This window comes from Xiphophorus hellerii, chromosome 2, assembly GCF_003331165.1.
Source record: "Xiphophorus hellerii strain 12219 chromosome 2, Xiphophorus_hellerii-4.1, whole genome shotgun sequence".
In the NCBI taxonomy this organism is placed as follows: Eukaryota; Metazoa; Chordata; class Actinopteri; order Cyprinodontiformes; family Poeciliidae; genus Xiphophorus; species Xiphophorus hellerii.
This window is the reverse complement of record NC_045673.1, coordinates 17,211,478-17,234,458: the sequence shown is the minus strand read 5'-3', so window position 1 is coordinate 17,234,458 and position 22,981 is coordinate 17,211,478. Positions and strand designations below refer to the sequence as shown.

Sequence of the window (22,981 nt, the reverse complement as noted above, 5' to 3'; positions counted from 1 at the left end):
TTTGTGACTAACTGTGCAGAGGAAGTTGGGAGCGCCACCTATCTGCTGGGCTGTGCAATTTTCTAATGTTATTTAGCGAAACCATTACCATCAGATTTTTATTCATTTTAATCCAATGAATGTGACATATGTGGCTTAAATGTTGTTTTTGGAATAAAATTAAGAACGTTTGGAAAAGTACAGCAGCAGCTATCCACAAACTAGTCAAGTTTGCCAACAAAAAGCGGTGATTGTCTAAAATTTCAAAATAAAAGTTTTTTTTTTGACAGGTTAGTATAAATTAAAGCACATAAAAAATAATTTAGAAAAGATTATTTTTTAAATATAATTTATAATTGCATGATAACTACATAAAAGCCCCATGAAACAGTCCTTGGCGAAAAAATATAAACCGGAAACGCCTGTTTGGCCTAACTTGACCACACTGTCTTGGGTCCTGTAAAACTTCAGCGACACCACCTCTTCTCTGGTCGGACTGTTTTGTCTTTCTCTCAGAAATGGAGCGGAAAGTTGCTCGAGAATTTAGACACAAGGTAAGATAATCAATTTTTTATTATACAGTCCAATAATATCTTAATAAAAATGGTACTGTGTTACCTGGTTGTTTATTGCGGTGTCTCAGGTGTCTCCACCGGAGAGGATGTTGCGCACACAGAGGCCTATTTCTGAAAGAGCTGAATCAGTCAGGAATTATTTTAAAATATAGTTGGTTTGAACTAAGAAACCAAAGTTGATTCAGGACAATTTCTTTAATCTGTTGTTTATCTTGATCTACATATTTGAAGACAAAAAACCAAACCAACCAAACAAACAAAAAAACCTATTACTGTCACTAGAGGTACTTTGGGGTGAATCTTGTTATTTTGAGGTATTTAACATTCCTTCATAATAAAAGATTATTTATGTCGACAGAAATTCCCGTCAAAATTCTATCGTACAAAGAGTGTTATGTACTTACAGATTAAAGTATTTTAAAACTAGGGTGGACTTAAAAAGTGAAGAGGGAATTTACCGTTTAAAACTCTTCAATTGAGCAAAGTAAACATAAAATTATTATAGACCTACAATTAATTCAGATAAATGGTCATATTTTGATTATAATGAATAAAATTAAGTTTCAGCTCCTTTTCCACTTTTAGCCATTTTTTTTATGTGTTTTGACAACATTTAGGTCACACACATTTTAATCTTTGATTTTTCTTGCTGTTGAGAAATCATATTATTTAGATGAGCCTTTAAAACTATCAAAGAGCATAGAATAATTGAGAAAGGAAACCTGATAGGCTGGGGCATTTTTATCCTTGGCAGCATGCAGGGATCACCACAAGGCCATCTGTGCTGCCAGGCGGGGCCCATATTGTCTCTACAAAGGGCAACATAGCATTAGATAATATGCCACAAATGAGCATCCAAGCAGAAATAACGAGATAATTTATGGGTTTAATTAGAGGCTGTCCACATTCAGTCTTTTGTTGTTTTTCCAGACACGGTCATGTCTGCCCTGATTCAAAATTATTTTGGATTGTTGTTTTTTGTGCCTTAGAACCCACCTGAGCTGTTGATTTGATCAAAGTTTATGTAAAAATGTTTATCATTATAACACTTCTTATATGTGAATATTGTATAATCTACTCCTAAGCATACATTGCCCTTCGATATAAATGCACAACACACAGGGAGCTCCAACGTTGTTATTTTATGATTCCAAAGTCTGTGGTTCAATTCAAGGCAGGGCTAACCATTTCCAGCAGCACTAAGCAACAGACATTTACAATGGTCATAAAGTCAGGCGTGTTTTGAACACACCCATTTCATTTTGATGACCTGTCGTCATAAAACATTACCATTAAAAATACTTGTGCATGTCAATAAATTGGAATATCACTCAAATTAATCTATTTCAGTAAATAAATTCAAAACATAAAGCTCATTTATAGGATTAGCTGAAACTACGTTTACACAGACTAAATAAAATTACATAGCTTTTTTCTGTTCTTCTCAATTTCTGACATTAAATAAAATTAAGTCTTCCCTATTTAATGTCATGTCGGATTGGAAAACATAATTTCTCTTTGGTTAATGTCAGAATTAGGAAGAAGCATTTGTTTTTATACTTTGTCCAAAGTCAGAAGGAGACTGATGATTTTTAATAGATGTCATCATGAAAAAGTGTATCTTTTAATGTAGTGTATGTAAATATTTCATGACTGTATTAGGTTCAGTTTTTTCACCAAATTGCTGAAATAAGTTCACCTTTTGAAGATATTCTTGTATCGTCCTTTAATCTTAAGTTTAAGATACGTTTGTGTGCGAATGTTGGGTGTCATGTCTGTGAGATGTAAGTTGACACTACTGACCTTCCTCTTGCCGCCTCTCTAGCTATTATCTCCTAGTGCTTTGATGGAGAAGGACAGCGGTCATAGATTCAGATCATCCCACAGTTTAGTTTCACCCTTACTTCCTCTGCTTCAATGAAATCAGGTTCTGAAATTAGTTTGTGATTTAGCAAAAAGTAGGATATCAGGGTGAAATGTGCATCAGTGATTGGCCAAAGCGTTTCCTGAAAACCATCCTGCTGCACCTGAGCCGTCATCAGGTTAGTAGATGGCTTCGGCCCCTCGTGGCGTTGGCGGGACCATGGGTGGGACAGAAGGGTGTGTGTGTGTGTGTGTGTGTCGGTGAGGTGACAAAAGAAGGATGGTGCCAGATGTTTCTGTTCTGTTGCAGGTGGAACTACTGATTGAAAATGAGGCAGAGAAGGATTACCTTTATGATGTTCTCCGCATGTATCACCAGTGAGTACCATCTGTCATTTCTCAGGTGGTCGAAGTGAGTGTTAGTTGCTGTTTAAAACCAGATATCTTTGTATAAGTAAACTCCTGTAGAGTATTTATTAGGTCTTGTCATTTAGGGAGAACTACTTTGAATAAAAAACAAATAGTCTTGAAGTAAAGCCCTTATTATTGATATGCTGGAAATCAGTTTTCCTTTTAGTTTTGTCTTATTTATAACATTTTTGTGATATATTTTCTCATTTAATCTGAGTTGTCTTGCATCTTTTCTGAAGCTTGTTGCTTACTGAGATCAGAGTAACTGGGTGAACCTAATGAGGCCAGTAGGCTAAAAGTCTTCTAGGTTTCAATTAATCTTTGTACAGAAGCAGAGTCCTGTGGCCTCATTGGATGAGCCTCTGATCCATTTCCATTGTGCTCTGACAAGCTTGACTAGTTATTCACAAAAGCTCTTTTTTTATGCTCGTTTTTCAAATGGGGCTGAAATGACACATATGCATAATTAAACAAGCATACCATGTGTAGTTTCTTTTCTCTTTTGTCTCCATCTGAATTGTAGCAGAGAGAAGACTGGATTATCTTTTCCATTGACATACAATGATATATTTATTCTTGATCCTTTGCTTAACTAATTATTATTATCTGTATTGTTTCTAATTTGCAATAAAAAAATCTGGTTGCTGTGTAGAAGCTTGTGAATTAGTAAATTAGAATTCAAATTCTATGGTCTTCTTCTACTGTCTGGTTGAAATGATTGTGTGCATTAAAAATGATCTAATTGTATAATTGTATAATTTTGGGGCATTCAGGTAAGGTTGAACTGCTTCATTCCCTTTTTTAGATTTTTTTCTTTAGAGTTTTAAAAGTTAAATATTTATTGTTATGCAGTCATAGTAAAAAACTGCACCCCACAATGGTGGCTTACTATATGACTTTACTATAAAAAACACAACTTTGCTTCAACCATCACAAATTTCACATTGAAGTTTGTCACAAGCATTTGCAAGCAGGTTGAGTTCATTTCTTCATGATATTCCTGCCCAGTTGGATTATGGTAATGCAGACATGACTACCTGCATGCCACAACAAAATGACCTTAAAGTTGGGTGTGGTCTTTCAAGAATTATTAAGCATTGCAGTTTCCGTCCTAAATCATATGAAGCACCAAGGGATGATAGAAGGGATGATAGTCAAAACCTAATTCTTATATTCCTTTGCATATCAATGTCTTTTAGCCTATCCTTCTAACTCCTCCATAAATTTAAATCCTGACCATGTTTTGTATTCACTCAACATTTCAAAGTAACCAACCATAGACTGGTGTAACCCATTCTCTCTCTCTTTCAGGTCTATGGATTTGCGGGTGCTGGTGGGAGACCTGAAACTGGTTATCAATGAACCAAAACGGCTTCCGCTGTTCGATGCGATCCGGCCTCTGATCCCACTCAAACACCAAGTCGAGTACGACCAGTTCACACCTAAGAGGTCAAGGTGAGTGCAGGACAGCATTTTAACTGTTTTGCTATGGAGACAGTCTCAGCTGTGATGTATCTTAGTGATAAACTTGATTAAACTTCAGGAAGCTGAAAGAGGTGCGTTTGGATCGAACACAGCGTGACGGACTGGGTCTCAGTGTTCGAGGAGGACTAGAGTTTGGCTGTGGACTCTACATTTCACAGATTGTCAAAGATGGACAAGCGTACAATGTTGGCCTTCAGGTACGTAGATATGAAATATTTCTAAAAAATTTATCTTTCTTTCAGTTTTCTATTTGTCAGCACATTTTAGGAGAAAAAATTGCACATATTAAAATCAAGAAAAATATATCTTTTACCCTATTCTAGTGTTTGCAAAAGTTCTTAGATCTTTAAACTTTTTATGCTATGCCAAGTTAAACCAAAACCTTAATGAATTTGATCAGAGTTATGTGACACAAAGTTGCACATAATTTTCATGTAGATGGTTTATATGGTTTTCAAGTTTAAGTGAGTCCATCCCCACTTAAACCACCTTTTGCTACAATTATATGCAAGTTTTATGGCTTGGCTTTTCACATCTACAAAGGTAATTTATGAACCAATTCTTCTTAGCAAAGGAGCTAAAGATTGGTTAGAGGGGATGGAGCTCATCTGTGAACACCTGTTTTCACGTGTTCCCCATATTCTCGGTTGAACTTAGGTCTGGTCTTTTACTAGACCACTGAAACTTAGGAATGTGCTTTGTTGTATGGCCACAGTTCTAGAGTGACTAAATGTGGCCCAGGCTCTTCAAGCAAATGCATTTTTAAAAATATCTTTAAATATCTTGTCACAGACAAACAAAATATTTACTGTTTATTTACCAGATTTTTGCACTGACCTTAATTTGAAGTAATTTGGACCATAAACATCCATCAACCTTTACTTAGAAGCAGACTTTAAAATATGGATTGGTATCGACAATATTAGTCATTTTTTAACATATTGGTCTGATAAATAAAAGTGAGCCGATATTGAAACCGATAATTATTTCCATATTATTACCATTTATTTCTGGAGGACGTTGGTCATGTAGTATTTGATCATGTTACAGTGAAAGTGGTGTTAGCAGTGGTCTTTTTAATCGATATCAGTACCAGGTATTGATATTAACTCATATTTTCCATATCGATGCATCCTTACTTTAAACAAACCACCCCCCAAAAAATCTGAAAACTGGATGCCTTTTAGACCTTTTTATTTTTATATCTGTGATGATTTACAGAAATCCTTTTCAGAAAAAAAAACACATTTTTGTTTAGTTTATTATTTGAGCAGATAAATATAATAATAAATGTCACAAGCAATTTGCAATTAATTATAAGAGAAAAGGCAGTAAGTTCTTTAAACTTGACTGATTTTGGCTCCCATAATAAAGGGTTTGTAAAACACTATTCTAAACCATTCCTCAGTGGTCCTGGCAGTACGTTTATGATCATTGTCTTGGAGACAGAAAAACCTCTGCACCTGTCTCCATTCTTGGTCATGGTAGGTTTGCATTTTTGTCAAACCATTTCTAATAAAAGGATTATTTTTGTATTTTGTTACGTAGTATGTGGGACCTGAGATGACCATGCAACACACAGTTTGAGTGATTGTTAAATCAGAACTGTGTTCAAAGGATCCACTATTTGGAGTAGATCCCATTTACTCCCAAGATGGCTCTGCTCCAGAAAGTGTTTATGAAAATCCCTTCAGATTTGTGTTTTAAAACAGATGCCGTTTCTATCTCTGTTTCCTCAGTGTTGATATAACAGATAGAACGGCTCATAATGGTGTCTTTGGAGCCGACTGGCTCTTTTCTGGCCTTGCAAGATTACAAACATTCAATCGGTCTCAAATTCTCCAGCTGTGTTGTTGAACGTAATGCTCATGAATAGTGTGCCCCTAATGAATTGGCAGATTGTGCTGCACTCAAAAGAACTTTGAGTTCCTCAGACTCATTCATTCCAGACAGTTCATTATGTACACAATTACAGGGGAAGAAATAAACATACATAGAATCAGACTCATTTTATTTGTGATTTTCCTTTTCACAAAACATTAATGTATTCATTATCATGCCTTGTAAAAAGAAAGCGAAAGCTCAAATAATAGGGCAGATGGTTAAGTTAGGACACAAAATGAAATTTCAGCACCAGAATTTGAATGTTTCTATTTAAGGCCAGCCCCTGTTTCAGAGTCTCTGGCTATGTGAGCCAATTTTAATTTCTAAACAAATTAAAATTGACAAATAATTTGACACAGGAAGCAAACGTATAGAATATTTCTTGGGCTTCATGCAGAACTAGCAACCTGCTGTCTTTTTAAAACATGCATAGATCCTTAGATAAAAGTAGATAGATGGTGCAGCATTATTAGAGACAAAACGGCTGATTTATATATATAATGTAGAGAAAATGATTTGTACTAAAAATAGACTAAAGTATTAAAGGGAACTTATGTTGCAATCACATGTTTCTACTACAGGTAAGGGAAATATTAGTGAGCATAAGTTTCACAGAATTGAAAAATCCAGAGTATCCCTTTAACTGCTCTTGTCTGACAAGATAAGATTATATTTCAATTTGACTATAGGTGTTTGTGTAGCCTAATATTATCTGAAAGATGTGGGTTTACTGTAATATACAATTAAACACTAATCATATGTAAAAGCATCTTCTTGTAAGAAATAAACTAAAATGTAGGACTTTTAGAGAGTCCTACATTTTTGTAAAGATACATTATTTGTTCTCTTCTTTTCAGTTCCTGTATATTTGGACAATATTCTTAGAAGCTTATTGCAAAAACGATTTAGTGAAGAAAGTATCACTTCCAAGACAAACTGTTAAACTAAAGTGGTTTGTACAAATCAGCAGATCATGACCTGTTGATCAAACAGGAATGTAAAAATGTTGGATTAGCAGAAACGTCGTCTCTGACCTCAGCAGATTCACTTGAAATGAAAATGTCAATTTTAAGGTCTGCACTGATTTACAGGTGGGTGACGAGATCGTGCGAATCAACGGCTACTCCATCTCCTCCTGCATCCACGAAGAGGTCATCAGCCTCATCAAGACCAAGAAGATTGTCTCACTCAAAGTTCGCCGTACGTTGACTTTTGTGTCCTCAGTACCAGAAAGAATATTTAATACTTCACTATATCTGTCATTTGTTATTCATTTGTCTTTTATACAGATGTGGGGATGATCCCAGTAAAAAGGTCAGATTTATTAATTATTTTCTGTGTCCTGCATGTCCAAAAACAGCTGCTTATTTTGTGTGTTTTTGTTCGCTCCAGCTCGTCTGATGAACCCTTGAAGTGGCAGTTTGTGGACCAGTTTGTGTCTGAGTCCGGGGTAACAGGCTCCATATTTTTTTCATGGCTTTAACCGGCTCAAAAACTCTTGTTTTTTATTCAGTTGTTTTGTTTGTACTGCTTCAGGAGAAGAGAAGCAGTGTGGCCGGCTTGGCTTCTATTGGTGGGAAGGAGATCAAGGAGAAGAAGGTTTTCCTCAGTCTTGTGGGAACTAAGGGTATGGGCATCAGCATCTCAAGCGGCCCAACCCAGAAACCTGGGATCTACATCAGCAACGTCAAGCCAGGCTCCCTCTCTGCTGAAGTCGGACTTGAGGTGATTTCTCCAACAGGACTCTATGATGTCTCCGATAAAGGAGAGTAAATTAAGCAATAATTAACTCTCTCTTAGTGTGTATATTATCACTTAATTGGATTTTTAAATAATTGATTAAATATTGATTCAAAATAACTTCATTCTTCAATAAGATTACCGTAACCAATAGGAATTGTTTTAATACTATTATAATTAACTGTAATTACTGTAAAAAGTGTGCTTTAAAAAGCTCTACTTTTCACAAAGTATAATTTTAATCAACAAGTAGAGGAAGGATCTGTGAGTTATTAAATGATACATTACTCTAAGAATAATTAATTTTCTTGGCTAACAAGGTTTTAATTTCAACAGAGCCCCCTAGGGAACATGGAAGACTTTTTTTCCTTTTGAGTTACCTCTCTAAAGTATTGTTCTCTCGCAATAATGTACTGATTTTCATTTGTAAAAATGTTTTTGAATATCATTCCTTTCCTTTCCTCTTTTCTTTTTTCTCTCACTATTTTGTGCTAATCTGTCACATAGAATCCCAGCACAATAAATAAAAATAGCATGTTTTTGTTATAATGAGACACATGTGAAAACAGGTTGAAGAGGTTTATTTTAAAGAAATATGCATGCATTAGCTTTGTGTTATTAAATACAAATAAATTATTAAGACATGTAAGGACATCCTAATACTTGTAGTTTATGGTTTTTATTTTCATTTTTCCAAAGTGTTACCGCTCTCATACAGTCAACACTTGTTGTATCTACTGCAGGCTGGAGACCAGATTGTGGAGGTGAATGGAGTGGATTTCACCACTCTGGACCACAAAGAGGTGATTTTTTTCATGACATCTGTCATTATTTTCATTGTTTTATATAGCGGTACACACAATACATATACCTGCAGCTGATTATAAATCATAAAGGAAAGACTGGATAAGAGGCAGTCTAAGAAATTTGAATGATGACTTTTGTGTTTCTTTAAAATCTCAATTTTAAGGCTGTGAAAGTCCTGAAGAGCAGCAGAAGTCTCACTATCACGGTTCTGACTGGAGCTGTAAGTACACACTGTGTTTTCCAATAACTGCTTATACCTTTTAGAATACAATGTTTTGTACTTTGTCTTATATTAAAACTCATACATTAAATTATAATGTAATGTACATAATTTTGAGACATTAACTAGATTTAAATTATAAAGTGTATTTTGTTTAAAAGGATTCACAAAGACTTCCTATTTATCTTTAATTTGATACATATAAATCAAATACATTTGAGTAAATCTCAATGTTCTTGATCAAATTTAAAATTCTGCGACAACAATTAAACAAACTGCTGCTAAGCAACTAGTGCTGTCGTATTTATCTTTATTTGTGGAGTGAAAAGTCCTGCAACTGGGATGAAACTTGAATTGTTTGCAGGCCCCTGTGGTTCACTGGACGGACCATCTGTCATGAGTGCAAGACCACAAACATTATTTTCTTTCTTCTATGCATCACTCTGAATAATGTGCATCAACATAACCTTTCCATAATAGACAGCTTAGAAAAATGTCTGGAGGAGCAACATTTATCCTCCGTAAAGTCACTTGACAGATTGTTTGCTCTTGCTGTCAGTGATGGGGACTGTGTAAGTGAGACAAGCAGTCATGTCTTATTATTGTCTTCCTTGGTGCCTGTCTGATGCGTTTATCTGAGTTTGTCTTGATTTGGATGTTGCATCCTCCATCAGCGGGTATTGAAAGAATGGCCTGTGTTCCAAAATCAGACGGCTTCTGCTTGTGTGCCACGCTTTGTGTCTTTTCTTGCATATCTGCAGAGGGAACACTGCAACAATAATTATATGCAGTAGGCAGAATATTCATTGGAAAAAGTGCTTTCTATACGAATGAATCCTCTCTACGATGATATAATGGCAAAGTTTCAGACGTGACTGGGTTGTCAACTTGTTTAAATCCAGCCTTTATTGTGCTAACACACAAGTGCTGTTCTGTTAAGAAAAAACTAAAGTGAAAATGAACATATTCTTGCTCCTTTCATAGAATATAACTTTTTACAGACATGGTGTGACTATTTCTGTAAAAGAAGGACATTTGGCAGTTTGTTTTTCATGTGATACAGATTTGTGTTAGCACAAAGCTGAGAAGGAAAGACATTCCTAATGACCTGAAAGAAGCATTTCTTCACCAAGACGTTCTCTTTCCTGTCCCTGTATTAGACCTGTGTACCGGGCTGAACAACAGCTGCATATAAAGGCACTCTCTGATTTTTGTCTATGGCCGGTTTTCACTCTCTTAGGGAAGCGAGCTGTTTATGACAGACGAGGAGCGCCTTGCAACCGAAGCCCGCCGGGAGGTGGAGAGGCAGGAACTGATGCATCAGAAGAAGGTTGCAATGGAGACCAACAAAATCATTAAAGAGCAGCAGGAGAAGGAGAGACAGTGAGTGAACTGCACAGCCTTTAATTAGCTTCACCCAGACACTGATAAATGTTCTGTTTTTTCAAACAAAAGAAGCTGCCACACAGGCATTTGCTGCATGACTATTTGAAATCTGGCAGAAGCTAAACTTTCTTTGAGTTTATAAAAAATAATTACTCTCCTTTTTTCCCCGGTATTTTATGTTTAAAAATTATAAATTGCATCTGTAAACTTGGCATCATATTCCCTGTATTTATAGTCCTGATGTCTGAACATGAATTCATGTTGGGGTTTTGATGTTTTTGATGCTTTTCATAGGAGAAAGATGGAGATCTCCCAGAAAGTAGCGGAGGAAGAGGAGCGCTATAAAAGCGAGATGGAAAAGTACCAAATTGTCCATATGCAGTGAATTAAAAATATATTTGTTGAGCTTTTTAGTTTTTTTTAACGTTAATAAAATATCTTCTATAGTATTGAAGCAGCAGAAAGGAAACACAACAGAGAGTGGGAGGAGGACTGGGGATCCAAAGACAGACCAAAGAGTCCCCGCCCTTCAAAGAGCCCCTCACCGGAGATGAAACCTCCAAAGGCCAAGAGTTCACGTATGATCAAAAGTTTAAAATGCATGAATCCTCTGTTCCAAACTTTCCTCCTCTTGTTTCTGTTTTACTCCAAATGTTCTTTTCCTGCATGTTTTCGTTTGTGTCTGCTGGTTGCGGTGCTGTTTTCTACGGCCTCTTCTCTTAGTTCATGGAGCCAGCTCCTTCATAGAGGAAGAGGAGGAAGATGAGCAAGACAGCCAAGTGAGTTTGGAGTTTCAGGTGTCATTTATGCCAGCTGTGCTAATTGACACACAAAAGTCTCAGATTTCCTTTGACAACAATAATGTAACCATGAGAGCAGACTTGAACATTTCTTCACATTGTTCCCGATTTGCAATCAAAGATTTTACAAAGCGTTAGCCTGCTAACAATTTCCTGCCAACTTCAGCAGAATTATAATTAACAAAATATATTTTATAAAGTTTCTGGTTGAATAGCATATAGAAATTTTTCTAGAAATAAGATTAAGATTTTTCTAAAACAGTCCCAAAGTTACAAAGCCAACTCTTTCCTCATGACTGAAAAGCTACAAATACAGTGAGTTATTAGTCAGAGGTTTTAATAAATCAACCTAAAGTTAATTAAATTCCTCATGTCTCCTTTGCTTGTTTTTAAGACATATTTTTAGTTTGAATGCAACTCTTATCATAATTTAAAATACAGTTTTTATCTTTAATTAAAAATGTTGTGCTACTTCCCAGCCAGACACTGCCTCTCTGAGTGCTGTGATGTGTGAGAGATTACATTTCAAGAAAAAAAATAAATGCTCAACTGTATGGATTTTACTTGAATGTAAACTAAGTTTGTGATTTAATTTTTCATGAAGAGTGTGTTCATCTCTATCCTTAGCATTTGGCTGGTTTTATCGATATGAGGGGAAGCTGCCTTCACTGCGAAAGGTACAGTCTCTGGTTGTGTTGTGTGAAGTGGATCTGAACAGTTTACCTTGAAATCTGACATTTAACTCAAATGGTTGGAAGTGAGCAGGGATCGTTTTCTCAGATTTTCTTGTGTTGGTGTTGCACCAGTTTGTGTTTGTATTATTTAGTTGGTAGTGGCTGTGTTTTATTTTTATTTTTTGCATTTTGCGTTACCCATCTGGTGATGCCTCAGAAAGGAGAAAAGAAAAAGAAGAAAAAGAAAATGTCCAACACAGACACACTGCAGGAGCAGCGAAAGAACAAGAAGGAGATGGAGTTTGAGCTGAAACTTGCCAGAGAGAAGGAAGAAATGCAAGAACGGGAGAAACAACTAAAGATCAATCGGCTGGTTCAGGAGGTACGAAAAGATGTAGTCTGAGCTCAGAGGAATACTATTTAATCAAAGCTTCCCGTTTTTCCACTCACTTTGCTTCCCAGCAATTAGCCCTGTAATCTTTTAAAGTAATCTTGACCGCAGGTTTGCAGTTTTCTGCCTTGTCTAACCACACATAGACAGATTGACAGTAAAATTAATTCTCCCCAGCAAACAAACACTAGTTAAAAATCATTATTACCTCTGAAAGACTGCAACTGATTGTCAAAGCTTGAACTGAGGAGTAACAATGTGCTTTTCATGCTGGCAGTGGGTCAGGTTTTTACCCTTCTGGCTGAGGAGGTTGTGGGAGTTTTGTTGTCCAGTTGACATACTGTATGTTTCTTGTTGAGCCAAGACCTGGAGCTGTTTTCAGCCAAGTACGAAGCAGCTGGAGTCTGAGTCTGCTCCTCTAGATCTGAAACAAATACTCTCAAATGAAAAAGGGTTAAAGGTTCTCTTCAGATGAGGAATCAGTTTCTGCATTTGGCAAATCAGTTCAAATGTCTTAGAGTCCTGGTCATAAGTGATAGTGGGATGGAGCAGGAGATTGATTAGAGCTAATCTGTGGGTGCTGTTCTGATTTGTCAAGTGGCAGAAAGACCTTTAAAGTTTTAAAGCCTAAAAGCAAACCTCTAATTTACTGGCCCTTCTCTGTTCCACTACTTTTCGTTGCTAAATTCCTTGATGTGTCTTTGTCCATTGTTAGTCTAATTCTACTTAGCTACAGTGAAAACATATGAATCATAATGGAGAGTATGAGATCCTTTATAAAAGGATGACTGGGTTCACCCTATGAGATCAGGTGAAAATCTCCATTATCCATTGGATGTTTGGGGTAGAGTTTCAGAAAATCACCTGTTATAGATGTCAAGTTAACATACCACTGGGAGGTATACCTTTCATTGGGACGTCCAGAATCCCTGAGTACCTCTAGGAACATATCCCTAGAAATCAATAATATATATTCCTTCAGGCCTGATAGCAACCTTGGATCCCCCTGAATGATCTGGAGTTTGTTGTCTGGAGCAGCAGGCATGAAAGAGTGTCACTGCTGGGTCTGTAATCTCTTTAAAACCACTTTAAAAGATAGAAGCAATCTGCAATTTGGAAGCAAATATAAAGAAATGATTGAAATCTTTCCCTTTGTTACCCACAGTAATGTTGAAGAGCTTCAAAGTGAATCAAAATTTGCTGTTTATTGAAGTTTCTGTTGCAGTTTGCAGTTTTTCCAGTGAAGCCTTGTGTCATGTCTTGGGTGACAGTATGTGTGAAGGTTTTTTTCTCTTGTTTGTGATTCTGGCTGGCTGTAACTCCATCCCAGGTCTCAGAGACTGAAAGGGAAGACCTGGAGGAGTCTGAGAAAGTGCAGCACTGGGTGGAGCGACTATGTCAGACTCGGTTGGAGCAGATCTCTTGTGTGGAGAATGAATCCCCAGAGGTACAAAGTCTTCAGTTTGAACCTTCCTATGCTCAGAGCTTTTCTACAGTTGTAGTTTGTTTCTAACATGGATGATTTCATGGAAGCTTTTACATGGGTGGTAAAGTATTTCTTATTTGTTTGTGGCTTAAAGCTCTCCCCACCTCGTTCTCCTGGCTCAGAGCCAAGGGTGAAGCATTTTCCTGGTGGTTTCAACCTAGCAACCACTGATCTGGATGACATAAACCTGGATGAGGTGGACCAGAGCCTGAGGGGGCCTCTTAAAAAACTAGTCCCGACTCAGCCCACCACAAACCAGCCTCCACCTCCCTTGCCTCGCCCCCCACCCTCACCCAAACTGAATCCAACAATCCCTAAGTACTCCCCGCCCTTACCTCGAGTATCCCCACAGCGCCGGCCTCCTTCTTCCCCCAGTCCTAGGAAGCCTCCATCCTCTCCATCCACTTTGACACACAGGGGGCACAAGCCTCGCGCACATCCCCAACATACACAACTGCGCCGCCCGTCTCCCTCCAACTACCCTCTGCCATCTCAAACGTCAAGACCCCCATCTTCCCCTCAACCCACGCCGCACCCCCATCCTCCGCCTCCCCCTCCTCCTCCGCCACTACCACCTCCTCCTCCGCCTCCTCCTCCACAGCACTCTGAAGAACGTGAATACCGCCAGCATCACCACCACCACCACCACCACTTCCAACATCCTCCCAGCCCTCCCGAACACAGGAGTGAGTGGGAAACAGGTGGCTACCTCCCCAGAGGGGGGATTTATGCATCTACCAGTGAAATGTCTCACCCCTCAAGTCCAAAGGTTTGACTTCTTCATGCTTCATGACAGAAGTATGACGAGTGCGAATTGCCTTTTCATTATGATTTGTCTTTAAAATCATGAGTGTTTTTGTGTTAGGAGCATTTGTGCTCTTATGAGCCTCTCTACAGCTTTTATTGGTAGAATAAACTGTAGAGATGGTTGCTGATGCTTAGCTGTGTCTCTGTGGTTTTTATAGAACATAGTGAGCAGGATGCTGCATGGTGTGTAGCGTGTGATGATATTTAAACAAAAGCCTGTGTGTGCTACTGTTTTGAGCACCCCCGAGTGGATGTTTTTCTGAATGTTTTACCATCAGCTACATTGGCTATTAAATTTGTAGACATGCATGAGAAAATGTCAGGTTTGTGTGAAGTGAAACCCGTAGAGCCCGAGTCTCAAACTTCATTCCTCAAGGGCCGGTGTTCTGCCACTTTTAGATGTTGCTCTGCTTCAGCACACCTGGCTCCAATATAAGTTCACTAGCAGAGTTTTGTACTGTAGAGCTTCACTGCATGGTAGTGAGGCAGTAATTTAAGCGTGTAGTTAGAACAATGGACGCGTCTAAAGGTTGCAGGACTCTGGCCCTCGAGGATTGCAGGTTGAGACCACTGTGGTAACCAAAATGGGCTTCAAAAAAGTATTATTTTAAGGGACTCCAAACCAATGTGTCAAGGTTATTTTTTATATTTTTCTTGCATTTTTTTCTCCTCAATGTATTTTCTATTGCATTGTAGAAAGTACAATTCAAAGTGTATACTTCACTTTGAAGGTGGAATAAGTTTTGAAATGGTGTCATTCATGGAGATAGGAAAAAACGGAAATTTTAGCTAGAGTGTGAGTTCTTTTTAGATCTGCTGTGCACTTGGAGTTTGTGATGTATTGAAATATGAGAAGTACTTTGGGTGGGTGTTTGACATTTCTAGCATGAGCCAGACAACTGAAGGATTCCTTGTATTCTAGGTGATGAGAAACACCTCCCATGTCAGTCATATTTCCAGTTCAAGCAGTCAGCTGGTAAGCCTCCCTCCTTGTGAAAACTCACATCAACCTTGTGCTGTATTTGGAGTCGGCTGAGCTTTGTAAATGTTTTGCTTGGATATGTGGTCCAATAGCAGCTGGCTCCCAGTCCCCCTAACCAGAGGCGTCAGATGGCTCCCGTCATGTCAAAGCCCGTCATGCTGCCGCAGTCGCAGGCTAACCGGCCAGATCCGCTCCGACCTGCTGTCCGTTCTGATGGCCTGGTATGAAGCTTATTAGGGTCATCTGGCACAGTATGCCATCAGCTGCAGCAGCTATCAATGTCTGCCTCCTTTTAAGAGCCCTAGGAAGTTTTCCAGATTTCCAAACAATCTGTTATTTTTATTTCAAACAGGCCAAATATTCTAGTATTTTTCTTCAAAACCTTAATTAAAACAGGCAAATCAAGTTGTGTTTGCGGCATGTTGGATAAGCTGGTAAAGAGCAATCATCTCTCCTGATTACAAATGAAACCTTAAACAGCCACTTTGCCATCTGAGCCATTAGCACCACCACAGGCCTTTACCTCTGCAGTGAGAGATAAAACGACACATAGACAAATCTCTGCTAATTGTAGCTGCTGCTGCTGCTGCCAGGTAGAAAAGGAAATGTACGCTCCTGTTCTCTCTGGGGATCGTAGGTATTGTGAAAGTTATTCCTCAGTCACACGTAGGCGCTTACTATTTCGGTTTTCTGAGTTTACATTTTGACTGGATCTGGTCAAGAAATGTAGAACATGAAGTTGTTATTTCCTTCATCTCTTTTATAGTTAAATATCTTATTGGCAAAAAAAAAAATACATGGAAGAATATCAGCCATCTTGGTAAAATATTTGTAAATTATTTCATTATAAACGTAATGTATTTAAGCATCCTTCAGGGCTGCAGTTGTTTAGACAGACATGTTAGAGAAAATGTATTTTGCTACATTTTTGCTACTCTGGGCTGTTTTTACTGGAACAGCAAAGTGTGCTTGTTCTGTGGACGTATTTGATGTGTTGTAATCAGATGTCAGACTTCAATAGAGGTTCAAAGTTCCCACAGTGCCTGGAAACTGTTGAAGTATCAAACAGAAGAATGTATTTTTCTTTTATTCCTGCAATCTCACTGAAAACGTTGAACCGGTGTTGTGCTTCAGCCTCCAGAAATGCTTAAACGGATGGTGCCTTTCAACTCGTCTTTCAAATCAAACAACAAACAAGTAATCCTTTCTTCTTGTACCTTCCCTATTATGCTTGAGTGCTGCCTTCCTTTTCTAGTTTTACCTTTTTGTCTCCCTGACTGGACCCTCAGTGATGGCTTTTCCATGTTTTTTCCCTGTCTTCTCTCTGCAGCAGTTGCACCCCTGCCTTTTTGATGAAGTGGTTCATGCATGACTGTATTTTTATTGATTGGGAGCAAACTATAGAGGCCATGAACATGTTTAGTATGGGAATGCATGTCATGTGGTTGTTGTGTCACTAGGGAGGTTAATTGTGTTTTTATTGCTAAAGAGGGGTTTTACCTTCTGAATTCACCACTAAAAATGCTGATTGAAAACATCTGTCGTCACACTTCAGTTCTTTATGCATTACGACGGGACAGAAGTGCCTTTTTTCCTATGGGTTTCATTAAATTTATATGATATTGCACATGCAGGAGGAGGCATGTTTACTGAAGTCAACTATTATACCTACAATAAATAAAAACAAGGCATATATGGGGTTATTTTTACATCAAAGCATTTGCACAGCAGCTGGAAATGAATTGTTAGATTAATGTTTGTTTTTTTCTGTACTGGAAACTCTGGGCTGAATAAATGTGATTTACTCACCCTGAGAGCTTGGTTCTGTTTCCTTTTTCCTCCTAGTAAAATGAAATTGCTGCAGACTTGAAGTGGATCTGTGTTATTTCCTTCTGTGGTTGAACGGAGAATCACTCTTGTTAAAATGTGTCAGATTATTTTTGATTTGTGAGAAACTTTGTGGTTTTTCAGTGTTGAGGCCTATATTCAAACTTTTACACTGAACTGGTTGTCAAAGGAAATCTGACCTCTTGTCACACAACTCATGTTCACTAAATGTTGTCTTCATTTGCTCTTTGTGTATTCACTTTAAATTAATTACATATTGATGTTTTCTTTCAGGGATTTCAGAAATACGTGGACAACTTTGATCCTTACTCCATGGTATTGTATTCTTGGGCTACATAAAAGGAGATTCAGTTCTTTTATTTGACAGAAATCATGCATAGAAACATTTATCTTATTTTATTTTTTTTTACCCATCAACGGATGTGTTTAAAGAACTGTTTAAACAGATTAAAGAACTGTCTTTGTTCCATTTATATTCCCAGGGGAGGTAGACTCAAACTATACATAAAATACAAAGACTAACCTTTGGTCTACATTGAATCTTTTTCATCAGTAAGATGAGTTAAGATATTGACTGGTCTCAGCCAATATCTTAACTGGTCACATTCAATATCTCTCTTAGCAGAATCCCACATCCTCTGAAGTGTTACAGAAGAGATAACATTTACTGTATATGTAATTATTCTCGACCAGCACTTCTCTATTTTAAAGCTACTAAAATCTGTACTCATGATTTCCTCTTGCTGGTTAAGTTCATTTGGAACATAGGTTACCATTTATAATGCCGTCAAGTCTGTTATTCCGTCACTTACATTTAGCTACAATCCAAGTGATTTTTTTCTCCTTCCCTGGTTTCTTGATCAATAGTTCTCCTCAGAGCAGGTAGATGGGCGAGATGTGAGACTGTTAAAAATCAAAAAGGTAATTTTTTTTCATAGTTAAAACACAAGGCCTGATTCTTTTTCTCATTCTGGAACATGACTGATGATTTCTTCATTTTTTTTCTTTTTTAAGGCCGGACAACTTGAACTTGCTCTGGAAGGGGGAGTTGACTCTCCTCTTGGAAAGTTGGTGGTGTGTTCAGTGTATGAAGGCGGTGCAGCCGATAAGCACGGTCAGCTGAATTCTTCATTCCACTGATTTAACTATACTGCAACCGTGTAGGGCAGTTTGAAATATTACTGTTTGGAGCAGATTTGTTGCACTAAGTGATTTAAAATCCTAATTTTTTTAAAACTCACAGAGAATCAAAACAATAATTTATTGTTTCTTTTTAAAAAAAAACTTTTAACCTTTTATCCACTTTCAGCCTATTTTTATGTTTCAACACATAATTTGAACATTTTAGACCTTGTATGTTTTTATTCAGCAGTTAGTTCCTGCACTGACTAAACTGCGCGTCTGTGATAATTTTAAGAAGGCCTTAATGCTGATTATTTTTGCATCTTAAATGTCTGTTGTTTCTTTGTGTTTGTGCGTTTGCAGGAGGGGTTGTCCCTGGTGACGAACTCATGGCTGTCAATGGGAAGATCCTGATTGACGCTACTTTAGAAGAGGGACAAAACTCTCTGGCTCGGGCCTGGAACAGTGGAGGGGTATGAGACCACTTAGAGATTAGAAGACATACTCTGGATTTGAACAATATACACAGTTTAATTGAACATATGTTATACATTCAGCTGAGGTTCTTACTTTGTATTGATTTAATCACAGAGATTTAAAATCATTTCACCCCTCAGGACTGGATCGATGTTGTGATTGCTGTGTCCCCTCCAAAGGATTATGAAGATGAAGTGTAAGATTTATTTTTGTTATGTTCCAATACGCTTTGTTGCATTTTATGTGCTAAGCTATGAATCTTTTGAAATATGACGAAGTGGTTCAGTAGTTTACAGATGGCGGCTCGTGTTTCTGTGTGTGTGCATGTGTATGCAGCCCTAAGTCAGCATCAGTCAGTCCCCCTGTGAAAAGAAAGGTGTTTGAAGGCAGTGCAACACTTTACAGACATGGCTATCAGCTTCAGCACTAGCCCCACCTCTCTTCCTTCCTCACCCTTGTTCTGGTAATCAACTTAGCCTTCAGCTCTCATCTTCTCTGCTGCACGTCAGAGGGGAGGTTTGGTGTGGCGGTTGTTTTTGTTTTTGTTTTTCCTCTTGGGGACATGTGACAGTCTCTCTGACAACTTGAATACTTAAGACAGCAAGAGGATTTTAATGTTTGTTTCCTCTCATCCTGTCAGGTTTATGGTCTCCTTGTTGCTTGGTTTGCTCCATAGAAAATGGTCATGACTTTGAATGTACACTGTCAAAACGAGGATTTAAATAAAACACTCTTGCTACTTAAAGACATTTATAATAATAAGTGACAGATCACTTTGTGTATGTGCTGGACTCAGTGAGCCATGAACATGTTGTTGCATGTTCTCAGGCCACGGACACCGCAGACTCCTGCCAGCCTTCAGCAGTTGTTCTGATTGTTGTTTCTTGGACTGTTACATGTCTTAAAATCTGTTCCAACCTTTGAGTATGAAATGTTTTTATTGAATTTACTGTCACAAGATTACATCCACTCATCATATTAGTTTTGGGCTTTTGGTGATTCATTTGAACTTATTGTAGCTTTTCATAAACTACTATTAACATTTGAGTAAATGTCCTAGAGGAGGGTGCAGACAAAACATCAGTTGTGGTCATCAACAAGCTTCTGGAGTAATTATGACTGACATTTTGACAACTATAAACAATTTAAAATTGTTTTTCTGGTTTGGGCCATTCCGAAGACGTAATATTATCCTTTTTTTAAAATCCTTTTCCAAATCGGATTTGATGTGTCCATATCAGGTTTTCCTGTATAGCTAATGATTTAGGACTCAGACAGAGTAACAAGTCATGGCCAAATAGCTCTCCTTGACTCCATATTTGTTTTCGTCTTTGTCTCCTCTGAACATAAACCTTTCACTTCAGAAAACATTTAGTTGTTCCATAAAGAGCATTTCCAATTTTCGACCATGATCCAAGGTTTGATTCTTTACTCGTCAGCAGCATCCTATCAGGTTTCCTCTGGAGCTCTAAGCTTTATAGTAATTCATATGTGCAAAAAGAATGGCTTAAATAAATCACCAAAAGCTCAAAATGAATGTGAAATGCATGATGTCTACATGTAAACTTTTGACAAGACCTGCATGTAATGTGAGAGATGCACCAATTGCAGTTTCTAAGGCAGATTCTAGTTTTGATCTGGGAATTTTTCCAAAAAAGCATAAAAACTTCAAAAACTTTTTTACAACTTAAAAATATATATTATATAAAATACATATTATTCAGATTGGGTTAAAGGTCCGCAATTTTATTATTATTTTTTTCTCAGCTGGGAGCTATTATATCCTCCAGGTTAACGATCAAAAATTGCACCTCTTCATCCTCTTCTGTTTTTAAAAAAAAAAAAAAAAAGGTCTAAAATAAAAAAATCACAATGTTAAGAAGTATTTTTCTTTGTCATATTTCTTTGAAATATTCTGCAGCCGCATCCATCATAATTTTATTCAGGATTCAGAATATAAAGGACTATAAATCCTTTAAAGGGGCAACTAGTTTACAACTACCAGCTGTTCTTATGCAGCTTAAGACAGATGGGCGATGAACTCCCTCATGCTGTATATTAGCAAGATGCAAAATTAACAGCATAAAAGAACATACTCATAGTTTCAATATTATCATCCTATTTTCCTTTTTTGAACTTATTTCCCCCCATATTTTTTAAAAGCAATCTGTACTGTACCTTTTCTTTACACCTGTCAGATGTTCACAGTTACTTAGCTGTGATTTATTGAAAGTTGTTTGGGGAGGAAGAGATTATTTTGAGGACTGTTAAACTGAAAACCATCAGGTCTCTAGAGAACAATTTGTGCATCTCTAGATACTTTTTTGCATCACAGTAGTTTGGAAAAAGTGACTGTCTTGTAACTCATTTGCATTAGTCCATCTCTGTTTGTTGTGGTTACTGTGCAGTGTCTATAAAAGGAAAATGACAAATACATGTTTGTTCTGTTCATATTGCATTACACTTCAGATAAAAGAAAAAGCTTCTATTGTTTAAATTTTTTTATTAACTTTGCTCCTTTCTCCTGCAGGACATTCTTCTAATACCACCAGCCATTAAAACCAGATTCATTAGGAGGAACCTCTTCAACGAGAAGACTGAGAGGCTCTGTGCTTTTTCTGCTTTATCTCACTTTGGGACTGAGCCAAGCTGTCGTTCAGACTGACGCTGCATCACTGATAGCCATCTTCACTGTCTTGTTTTGTCAATGGATGGTCCAATCAATAATCAAATTTCTCCCTTAGACCTCTTCCCTTCTGCAAAAACTGGAAATAATTGACTTCTATTATGCTAGCATCAGTCACTATGCAAATGAAGGAAGAATTTGAATAAATAATCAATAATGCGTTCAGAATTTTCTTGACCCCAATAAAGAACTGGTCAGACTAAAATTGAGGTTCTGCTTGAATATTGATTTTAGATTTTTTAATTACATTTTTTTTTTTTCAAATTTATATACTTAGTGCTGTAAATATAGTATTTTTAAGTAAAAGTTATGTTTGCATCTATCCTCTGCAGAAATATGCATATCCAGTATATAATCCACATTTTTGTTTAGATGTACAAGAGCTTGGGACTCTGAATTAGTATTTTATATACAAACGATGGGGAAAGAAAAATGTCACTGTCTTTAAGTTCTTGGGTTTTTTTTGTACTAGTATATAAAAAAATCATCTGGAGTTTTCATTTGCTACATCAAACCTCAAGTGTGCAAAAAACCATGACAGATTCTGTGGTGTCATTACATCTGAAAAGTTGCGTAAGCAGTACATTTATAGAGCTCAACCTAAATCAGATGCCGAAGTGTCAGCTTAGGGTCTTAAACCTTCAGAAATGTCTTCCTTAGTTCTGCTCGGTTGTTTCAGACGAAAGATATTTTCCAGTTTTGACAGTCATGAGTAAAAGCATCAGACTTGAGTTCACCTTCCACACCTGTGGAACCATCTTCTCAGCAGTCATCGTCCCGGACAGAACGGCCATTTGCTCATATTTATTGGTGTGAGGTAGTGAACTCACCAGACAAATAACAGCAATAAGTGAGGCAGGAACTAATCATTTACTAAATATAAAATAAAATAAATAATTATTTCACCAGAATGCACCCAAAAACTGCATGAGTGAAATTAATGAGGTGAATTGCCGGGAGAAGACCTACTTTTCTTTTTTTTTTTTTTACAGAGACGGGATATTTATATTTCTACATTTTTGTAAATCCTATGCATGTGTTGGACTGTATACAACTGTGGCAACTTAAGAGAAAATGAAGTTTTCAAATAATGATTTAATCCATTAAGGAAAATAAGTTATTCAAACCAACCTGGCATTGTATGAAAAAGTTATCCTGTTACTTAGTAACATGATAATTACAGGTAAATACTGTTTAATGCAGTATATGTTTTCCAAACATTCCTTCTATTTGGCATTTAGTTTTCTTCCTTTTTATGCCTAATTCATTTCACAATCAAGTTCAAGCTGCAACCAAGGTTTCTTTAAACATTGATGTTAATACTTTATTTTAACATATTAAATTTATCATTTAACTAT

The 22,981-nt window shown here is 37.2% G+C and overlaps 1 protein-coding gene across 4 annotated transcripts; it reads left to right on the top strand.

Moving 5' to 3' along the window:
- The first annotated feature begins 434 nt into the window (after positions 1-434).
- On the top strand, positions 435-22,980 carry ush1c (Usher syndrome 1C). 4 transcript variants are annotated; one of them, XM_032585531.1, is made up of 20 exons: positions 435-533; positions 2,728-2,795; positions 4,140-4,283; positions 4,372-4,510; positions 7,289-7,397; positions 7,487-7,511; positions 7,590-7,647; positions 7,734-7,922; positions 8,681-8,740; positions 8,908-8,964; positions 10,205-10,347; positions 10,645-10,710; positions 10,798-10,928; positions 11,074-11,129; positions 17,612-17,653; positions 18,206-18,259; positions 18,353-18,452; positions 18,824-18,933; positions 19,078-19,133; positions 21,468-22,980. In XM_032585531.1, exons 1-20 carry the CDS (start codon positions 498-500, stop codon positions 21,478-21,480), a joined length of 1,656 nt encoding a protein of 551 aa, XP_032441422.1. In that variant the 5' UTR covers positions 435-497; the 3' UTR covers positions 21,481-22,980. The 4 variants fall into 4 exon arrangements, with proteins under 4 accessions (XP_032441422.1, XP_032441440.1, XP_032441414.1 ...); XM_032585549.1 differs by lacking the exon at positions 21,468-22,980 and adding an exon at positions 19,274-19,510; XM_032585540.1 differs by lacking the exons at positions 435-533; positions 2,728-2,795; positions 4,140-4,283; ... (9 more) ...; positions 10,798-10,928; positions 11,074-11,129 and adding exons at positions 11,336-11,827; positions 12,042-12,206; positions 13,546-13,662; ... (2 more) ...; positions 15,583-15,711; positions 16,625-16,687.
- The last annotated feature ends 1 nt before the right edge of the window (position 22,981 follows it).